This window comes from Pyrgilauda ruficollis, unplaced genomic scaffold, assembly GCF_017590135.1.
Source record: "Pyrgilauda ruficollis isolate IOZ18807 unplaced genomic scaffold, ASM1759013v1 scaffold67, whole genome shotgun sequence".
NCBI classification, from domain to species: domain Eukaryota; kingdom Metazoa; phylum Chordata; class Aves; order Passeriformes; family Passeridae; genus Pyrgilauda; species Pyrgilauda ruficollis.
This window is the reverse complement of record NW_024528488.1, coordinates 1,783,563-1,793,199: the sequence shown is the minus strand read 5'-3', so window position 1 is coordinate 1,793,199 and position 9,637 is coordinate 1,783,563. Positions and strand designations below refer to the sequence as shown.

At 42.3% G+C, this 9,637-nt stretch overlaps 1 protein-coding gene across 4 annotated transcripts in view; it reads right to left on the bottom strand.

Annotated features, from left to right (window-relative positions):
• Positions 1-1,802: 1,802 nt before the first annotated feature.
• The window catches only part of LOC121362816 (ubiquitin carboxyl-terminal hydrolase 12-like), a 29,150-nt gene continuing 21,315 nt past the window's right edge, over positions 1,803-9,637 (bottom strand). For all 4 annotated transcript variants that reach the window (XM_041484663.1, XM_041484659.1, XM_041484660.1 and 1 more), the window contains 2 exons: positions 7,534-7,612; positions 1,803-4,118 (listed from right to left, as the gene is read on the bottom strand). In XM_041484663.1, coding sequence (XP_041340597.1) covers positions 4,017-4,118; positions 7,534-7,612 — 181 coding nt within the window. In that variant the 3' untranslated portion in view covers positions 1,803-4,016. The remainder of the gene's footprint in view (positions 4,119-7,533; positions 7,613-9,637) is intronic.

Here is a 9,637-nt window from a genome sequence, read left to right as displayed (position 1 = left end):
ACAACTGACAACCACTAAATGCACTCATTATTAGCAACTCAAATATTTAACAGCTGCTGCTGCTGTGTAATTAATTCATGCTTCCCTTCCCAGCTTTCCCTCTCCTGCGGGTGCAGAAACATCCCCCACACTCCAGCAGATCCAAACAAGCACCACGAGGAAGGGGAGGGATTGGAAGGGACCTTAAGGATCATCCCAGTCCATCCTTGCTATGGCAGGGACACCTTCCCCTATCCCAGGCTGCTCCAAATCCCATCCAGCCTGGCCTTGGGCACTGCCAGGGATCCAGGGGCAGCCACAGCTGCTCTGGGCACCCTGTGCCAGGGCCTGCCCACCCTGCCAGGGAGGAATGCCCTCCCAATATCCCACCTAAACTGCCCCAGTGTCACTTTGAGGCCATTCATTCTGCCACAAATGATGTGTAAAGATCAAAGCATTTCCCTTGCAGCTTTGGCTGCAGAGCACAAGGACAGGGTGACACTGGCACCACCCCAGTGCCACTGCTTCCTCTCTAACCCTCCCTACCCTGAGCTCTCCCTCCCAGACACCTCATCCCACCCGGATTCTGCTCTGGCACCGCAGAGATTGCCCAGCCAGGCCGGGGTTTGCAGGAGCAAGAGGGAAGCAGAGCAGCAGCAGCCCCGAGGTTAATTAGTACAGCACTTTACACGTTGGGAATTAATTACGTTTCAGAGATTGTTTCCTTTTGCTAAATGCCGAGCCCACAATGGGAAGGTCTGAATTGTCTCAGGGGCCTTTCTCAGTCCATTTTATTTCTTGTACCCATCAAACAGGATTTGTTTTAAGTATCTCCAAAACTGAGCTGGCACAGGGACTTTAAAAGCTCCTGCTGGTACCCAGAACGTGCTGAGCACCACCAGCAGGTCAGAGAGCACCTCTGTGCTGCAGAGCCAAGGGCAGAACCTCTCCACCAACACTGCAGGATCCGTGGAATCTGAAGCAAAATATCATTTCATAGAGAAATAATAACCATGGGATGGTCTCCACCCTCACTCCAGTAGAGGGCCTGGAGAGGAGCTGCAGGGACCAAGCCAGCTCCCAGATTCCAGCATCAGTCCTGCCCCAGTGGCACTCAGCTTGAACCACTTTGCTTTCAGCCCTTCTGGATTTGGTTGTTTTCTCCCAGTTTCCAGGGAATGCTCTTCCTGCAGGTCCAACTCATGTTCACTGGAGTTAAAATTAGCTCACTTACTTATTTCCTGCTAAGGTGTGACCCAGCAGGACAAGGGCCAGACAGCATTTGGGATTTACAACGTGGTTTTACAGAGCAGCTGCCATCTTCCAATCTCCCCTGCTCCTACTGCATTGTATTCCCATAAATTCCTACTCACAGGATCCCATTTTCCTGTGCAAAGGTGAACTGCAGAGAACCACAACGAAATGAAAACCTGTCCTGCAATGAACCTCAACAGCTCCAAGCACAGGCTCCTGGTTTTGCCTTTAAATGTCTCTGTTCCAGATCAGTCAGATGGTATTTGCAACAAAGTCTCAGGAAGCCCAAAACAAGGGGGAAGAGGGAGGAGAAATCCCAGGGAAAGGCGGCAGCAGAGCTCCAGGGGTGATGGAAGGATGGAGGAACAGAGGCCCTGGGTAACCTCTCCCTGCTGCACCAGCGCAGCAGTTACAATCTCTGACACTGAATTATTCAATTCTCCTGCTCTGACCCGTTCCTGCACAGGTTGTAGGGATGCAAACACAGCAGGATCAGCATCCTCAGCCAGCCAGCAGGCTGGGAGAAGTTAAGGAGTGAAATTCAAGGAAAAGCCTCTGGGTGCTGCGAGTTTGATCATAATGACCTTTATTGGAGACAGGTGGGGTCATTTATTATACAGAAGTAACATCACACCATTCTCTTCCCATTTAATTCCTTTTAGTCTCCTTATAAATCTGTAGCAAAAGTGCACATTGAACAGTTTTTAATCTATAGTATATATCTTTCAATATTATCTCTCAGTCAGGTATTTTATTTGTAAAAAGGTATCACCAGATATACAAAATACATGTCTAGTGTACTACATTACTTTTTGTATTTACTGTTTAGATTATTTTTAACTCAGTGCTCTCTTTTTTTTTTTTTTTTTTATTTTTTGCAAGACTCAGTGATGAGAGTCTTCTGGTGGCATCACCAGGAGAGGACTCACAGCTTGTGTGTGGAGAAGGGGAGAAGACTCTTAGCCAGGAACAATTGTCACACAACAGGAACAAGATGACAAGAACATTTGCTGCTGTTGAATGTGTCTCTTAAAATGACAGTACTCCGTATAATAAAAAAGAATTAAAAAACCCAATGTCCATATTTTATCTTCTGGAAGAGATGTACCAGGAGAATAGAAGCTGTACCCAGCTGGAATACAATGGCAATGGTTCATTTGCATTTTGAAGGCAGGAGTTAATTGCTAAACATCACCTTTGTGGTCATGAGAGGAAGGAACAGACACAGGCAGCACGAGGAGCTGTGAGATGCTGCTTTCCTGAGGACAGTGTTTTGGTAAAATATTGAATATCCTGCACAAGCCACAGAATTGCATAAGTTAAAGATCCTCAAGAACAACAAGCACTGGGGACAGATGAGGGGCTGTGACAGCCACACTGAGGACACAGAGCTCAGGGCCCCAGCAGAACACTCATTCCCACTGGGAGGCTGGAACCAGCTGTGACAGGCTTTGGCACAGCAACAGGACTTCTCCAAAAGAAACTTGCACAAGATTTTCTGAGATTTCTCACCAACTTCCTTAGTCCTTTCTTCCTAGTTATCCTTGAGATTAGAATATATACACATAAGAGATAATTGCTTCATTTCAGTCTTCAGCAGACCAACCATTTCCCCTGGGAAACAAGGCCTAGAGAGGTAAAACAATCAGAAGCATTTTAGGGGGTTATGATTCCCAGATGGAGACAAACATCACCAACAATGGCTGCAACACTGACCAGGTAATGTCTGCTGGGTTGGTTGGTTTTCCTTCTCACCTGTTCATTACCCTGAAGACTCAGAACCCCTGGATTAGTTCCCTAAACACCCCTGGCCAACCTTCCCAACTGGTGCTGTTTCTGTGGATTAGCATATATTCAAAATGCAACCTGCATCAGTTTACTTGGAATTGAGTGAAATGTGGAACAGATCCTGCTTCAGAATGAGGGCACTTTTGGTTTATGCAACAGCTCCAAGAAAGGCTGGAATTCCCAACTTTTCTACAGCAGAGATGGTCTTTGACAGGTCAGGGCTGCTCTGCTCCCCTGGAACCTGCAGCAACGGGGCCTGGAGGCAAAACTGCTGCTCCCAAAGGAAAATGCACAGCAGGAGAGGCTGGATGTGGAGACAGTTCTCTGCCTTCTGCAGGAGAAACAGAACAGCACAAATAAGAGTACAAAAAGAAGCAGTGCTGTTTGTGTTCTCTAAACCCAAGAGAATGCAGAATGGGGAGGTTTACAGTGCTGCAGAGAGAAGGGTTTGTCTGCTTTTTCTTTATAAAAATTACAGACTTGACATTTCCAATATGTCTTAGCTTTGTACTGCTTCTCAAGTCTGAGTCACCAAAAATATCCAGCAACCAGCTGCTGCTCATATCCTAAAATATGCCTTCAGCTGACACTGAATATTGAAATCGTTCTGCTAAAATACAGAAAAACGATGGCAGAAACCAAGGTATAGCCTCAGGCCAACTTTAAATGGTAAAAATCCTACAATGCTACTTTGAAATCTCTTCTTGAGTTCATGAACAAATAAGCAGCCGGGTTTCAAGTAGAGGTAACACAGATTTTGGAAGATAGCACATAAAAAAAAAAAAAAGCCCAGAAAGAAAACTGGAACAAAAGCTCTTCTTGTTAGGGCAGTTCAGCACTAATCCTCCAAAGAGGGCAGGAGGGAGCTCTCCCCTCCCCCTGGGTCTGTCCTGGTCCTACAGCAGCAGCGAGGAACTGCTCTGCTGGCACAAACGTGTTCCACTCGGACAAAGCTTGATCCCTTTTCCTTGTGTCCATCCTCTGTGTCTCTTGTCTCAGTCCCTGGACTGGTAGAAGAGGATATATCCAGACTCAGAGTTTTTGGAAATGTCTGATGTTAACCCATAGAATTCTTCAATGGCCTGGGCGTCAATTTTCTGAAAATTAATGGAAGTTTTAATTAGCTTCAATCACATCACCACCCTAAAAGCCTTTTCCCAGATAAAACATTATTCCCAGCTCTTGGAGGTGATCTGGAAAGCCAAGCAGTGCTGACATGGTGACACTCCACCATCATTCAATCCAACAAAACATTTTTTTTCCCTCTTAATGACTTACTGACTATTGAAAAAACAGGAAATGAGGATGAAATAATAAACTTCTCAGAAGGGATGCAGTCCTAAGCTGGACTACAAAACAAGTGATCCATGAAAATGGATCCTTAAAGGACTACATGATATTCTTATATTTGCTTTTCTCATGCTGGTACCTTGCCTGAGTATTTTATAATTAAAGAAAAAAAATCAGTCACTATTCAGGCAAGAAGGTTTTTGTACAGATGTGTAGATTGAAAATTCAGCTAAAATAACTCCACATTTCAAAGTTATTGTGACCCTTTTAAGGAGAAAAATCCTGCAAGTGCTTCCTGAGTTCTGTGGGTATCATCTAATTATGATCTTTGGTCATAAAAGAGCTTTTCTACCAAGCAAAGCCTTCTGGAGTATTACCACAAGGTTTGTGTCTTAAGAAAATCTGCTTGTATTTCAAGTTGTGACCTCTGTGCAGAAAAGCTGCTTTGCTCTCATACTCCAAGCAGCAACTGGAGGGAATTTTAAAGGGTTTTTTAAGATGTCCTGGTCCAGGTCCTGAGCACAACTGGCTTCCCACCAGTGAGCTGGATCCTGCAGCCCAGGGATTGGAATAAAACATTCCCAGGCACCTGTGCTGCTCAGCACTCCACTGAGATGGAGTTTTTCAATCCCTTTAGGACTCTGGATCCCCAGAAATGAGAGGCTGAGGAGGAGATGAACCTCAAGTTTCCTTTTATTCCCAAGGAATAAAGTTGAGGAAGTAAAGGAATGTTGCAAACACAAGAAGCTCTGGGTGGAACACCTGCCCTGCTGAGGAGGAGCAGAGACCAACCTGTGATTACACCTTAAAAGAAAGGGACCCTCCTCAGCTGCAGAACCCACTTGGAGAAGGTGAAATCTCTGCTCCTTGAGCAGATTTTGGCATCACCACGAGCTCAGCAGCACTGGCTTCTCCCTGTGGCACTGCCAAACAGCACTGAGCTGGGAGCAGCCTTTTCCCAGCACAAGAAAAAACAGACAGGAGTTTTCAGAGGATGCATCAACTGCAGAAATTCTCTCTTGAAGGGTTTTGTTAAACACCTTCTCTTAAAAAATTAGAGGGGGAAAAAATCCCCCAAACAGATATTGTCTTTTCTCCATTGAAGGAGTGAAGGGAAGCTGAAAGCCCCTGCCGAGACTGGTGCATTTTCACACCATTTATTAACATAACATTACTCCAGACTGTTAGAGGCACATTTTAACAGAAATACAGTGAAAGAACACTCCTCAGCTCCTGCAGTATATTTAGCAGACAAGTCAAACATGTTTTATTTTAAGTGCCAGCTCACTTGCCATGCAATCAAGCCTATTTCCACTACTCATCCTGAATGCAACTCAAACATTTGATCCATATTAATTCATGCCTCAGATATTTTTAGTTTCAGCACAGAAAAACTGACTTCCTTCTTTAATTTCACTATGCACAGAAAACAGAGTGGAACTGAAAGGGGATTATATAGATTCTGTTCTTCCCATTCTTATTGACCAGATATAGTTTAACCCAGTTGTAACTGCAGAGCAACAACCAGTGGATGGCTGTTACTCTAAAGCTACAACTCTTAGGATTCTGCAACCTCACCTGGCATTAAAAATGATGTTTCTTGTGAACTGAGATTTGCTCATTTCCAGACATCTATTCTGGTTCTCCAAACCAAATGCAGTTCTGCAATCCCAGTGCCAGCACTCAAATGCCTGAGGTGTTTTTGAGGCAGAGCCATTCTGTGCCTCCCCTCAGAGTGGAGAGCTCCCTGGATGTGTCCAGGTAAACTCTGGCACTGGGTGCATCCCCTGGCTGCTCTGGTGACAAATGTCAAACTCAGATCAGCCACAGATCACTGGCTCAGGTTTTCAATCCACTTTGCTTGGCTCAGGATCCCCCTTGGACTGAGTTGTCCCCTGGATTTGTTGTTTCCCCATATGCTGCAGGATGTTTGGGGATCATCAATCTCCAATTTAATTGAGAGTTGGCCCTCCCATGAAATCGTAACAGACAAATAAATCTGCCTTCCCCACTGCTGACATTTAGTGGGTAATGAGGACAAACTCCTTCCTATTTTCAGTTTGGAGCTGTTCACTCACATCACTTGCCAAAAATGCAAGAAAGCTTTCTGTATTTCAGGGGGAAAAGGCTTTTCCTGGCTTTCAGATGCAATATCTGTGAACAAGAGCTTTGCACTCACCTTTTCAAACCTGTTTTGTTAGGTGGCCACACCTAGAATTTAAACCCTCCAAAGAGCTTTGTTTTTACAGCATTTAAAAAAATATATAAAAGAAGATGACCTTGAAAACCAAAAGCAAGCCAGAATTAAAGACAGAAAAGCAACATAAAGGAAAAAAATGTGTGTTTTTTCCCAGAAGAGAGGAACTACACGACAGCTCCTTGGATTTACTGCCCAATAACAGACAGCACAATTTAAAAGCCATTTTTGGCACATCTATGAAAGTGTCAACAGTGCTTGCAGATAAACAGAAATTTGGTTTTGCCCTAAAAGTGAAGATATAACAGAAGTGACTGATAGAAAACAAATACATAGTAAGAGGATGGAAAAAATATTTTCCATCTTTTAAAATGTGAAGTTCATCTCCTGGATGGAAAAGACAGAGAATACTTGCATTTCAAAATATTGGGGTGAACACTATTTCCAAATTTGGTGACACAATTTTGTACTTGGACTATGACAGAAACAGAGGAAAATGACCCCAATAACATAAAAATGGGGAAAAGGGAACTGCTGACAGCCACACACACTGGGGAGCCACCCCTGATGCTCAAAGCCATGCAAAGATTGAAAAAAATTAAAAATGGGGAATGTCCTACATTTTTATTTCAACACAAGCATGGATTTTGCTATTGAGACACTTAATCAAGCCTTGACCACGGGACCTCCAAGACAAACAAAGCATTTTCATCTTTACAAAAAGCAGCTCTGCTGTGGCATTTGTTCTGCTGTTTGATATTTGCTTAATAATTAAGTGAAATCCATGGATGTATAAATATTGTGGATACCAGCCTTTACAGATATGTTGGCAGAAAAGGAAAAATTTGCTTGAGCTGTTTCAACATCATCACTAAAAATAATTTTTTTTCTACAATTTGTTGGCGAAAAGTGACCCAAAAAAAAGTGAGAAGCTCTTAAGTGCAGCAGTGAAATGCAAGTTAGCAATGGAAAGGAGCCCAAAAATGGGCTGCAATGGGTTTTGGTGTTTTGTTTTCCTTACCCACCTCCACAATGTCATCATCAAAGAGCAGCCAGAAGCCGTGGCTCTTCACGATGGTGATGTAATGCCCACGGTTTGGGCCACTGCAGGAAAAGGGATATCACATTTATCAGCCAGGAGCCACTGCCCTCCCCAAAATCACCTCTGCTGTCCCAGCTCCACTTCCCAGCTTTCCCCTGGGGAGGTTTTTTGATTTTTGCCTAATTGCTTCAATTAAAATGTCACTGTTGGCTACTTGAAAATACAAAATATTAAAAACACACAATGCTGTAAATATTTCATATCATCACTCATAGACTTTAAAAACCAAAATTAAAAATATTTCAATCTCTGTTTTGTTGTATTCACCACTGCTGAGTACTTTGATTAAAATTGAAGTTTTGAATTAAATCAGCTCCGAAATATTTTATTTCACAGCAGGAATTCCTTTATTTCTCAGTGTGGATTAACCCGACCACAGCCAGATCTTCTGGGAGAGCTCTTTCCACTTTTCTGGTGGAAGTTTCCAATTCACAGAGTGGAATTCCTTTGTTTAGGGCAACTACATAGAACTAAATTTAAACTTAAACCTAATTTAAATTTAAACCGTAATAAAACCCTAAGTGCAAAATATTTCAAACAAGTTTTGAGAACTCAAAATATTCAGAAAATCTCATTTATCTCAAGCCTTTGGTAAACTCCCAGTAAGAACTGAGAGCAGGTGAGTTACAGGAATCCTAAAAGCTCCACATAGGATAAAATGTTTGAGGAAAAAAAAAGAAAATAATTTAATAATCTGAATAATTAATCACCATTATCCAAACATGTAAGTGGAGGCACAGGTATGGCAAATAAAAACTACACAAGAAAATGGATTGCATGAGATCCTAAAATGGTAACAATTCTATATAACTGCACCACAACAAAAATCTTCTAGAATTATATGAAGTTTATTTATACTAAATCTATGCATTACTAGCAGTTTTTTCCCTCACAAAGATATTTCAAAGCATTTATGTGCTGTCATAACTGGTTACTTTAAAACTCACACTTCCTGCAGGCAGTTAGAAATATTTTTTCCCTTCCAAGAGGGCTTTCTTTCCTAAAATGCTTAGAAGTTCTTTCCTCTTTGCTTTTAAAACCAGAACTGAAGCTGCTAAAACCAAAATTTAATGAAGAAAATAAGGATATTTTAGAAACCCAGCAGTGCACAGTTTATTCCACATGATGGCACCAGCTTCTAAAGAAACTTCCAAGGGTTTGGGCAGCAGCGAGATGAAAAATATAATTTAATTCTATTTCAGTAGGTGTTTTTCCAAGACTTCTTTTTCTTCCATTTAGACTTCCTGGAAAGCAGGGTTAGAGGTGGGGGTTTTTATTGTTTTGGAGTTTTTTAATGACTGCTCTTTGCTACAGCTCAAAGAAAGAACTAGTCTGATGTGTCACTGTGCTGATGACACAAATGACACAAAATGACACAAAAGGACAAATCTGAGCCTGTAAAGGAAAATTTAAAATAGTAAAATGTTGGAATCCTGGATGCTGAGAATTTTAAACTTCCTGTGCTTAAAGGCACAGACCCACAAGAGAACACAGCATCTGACCTGAGGCTGTGGAGAAGGCTTCCAAAATTGATTAACAGCACTGGGATTGTGGGTGTGGAGTTGGTTAGAAGTGTGTAATGTCACAGGGTGGAAAACTTAAAGTTTGGGGTTTTAGACTACAGAAATAAATATGAAGCAAGATGGAGGTTTTAGGGTGGAGGCAGGTTGTTCTTCTTTACCTTCTTCTTCCTTTTTCATGGGTTTGGGTGGCATTTTGTAATTGGGCACGAAAGTCCACATTGCAGGCTTTGAGGGATTAGTGATTGGGTTAAAAGGGAAAATAATCTGGGTGTCAGTTCTTAATTGGCTAGTTTAGTCTTAAAAGATCTTTTAACAAGAGATTTTTAGCCATTTTTGTGCCTTGCTAATGAAAGGCTGCAGAACTCATGGTTGTGAGGCTGTTTCACTGTTAAGAAATAATAAACACCTGAGTCTGAACATGAACTACCTTCTCAAGTGCTTTCAATCCAGACCCAGAGAAACCGACAGTAAAAGATTTAAAGTAAAACTTAAAATAGCAAAAAA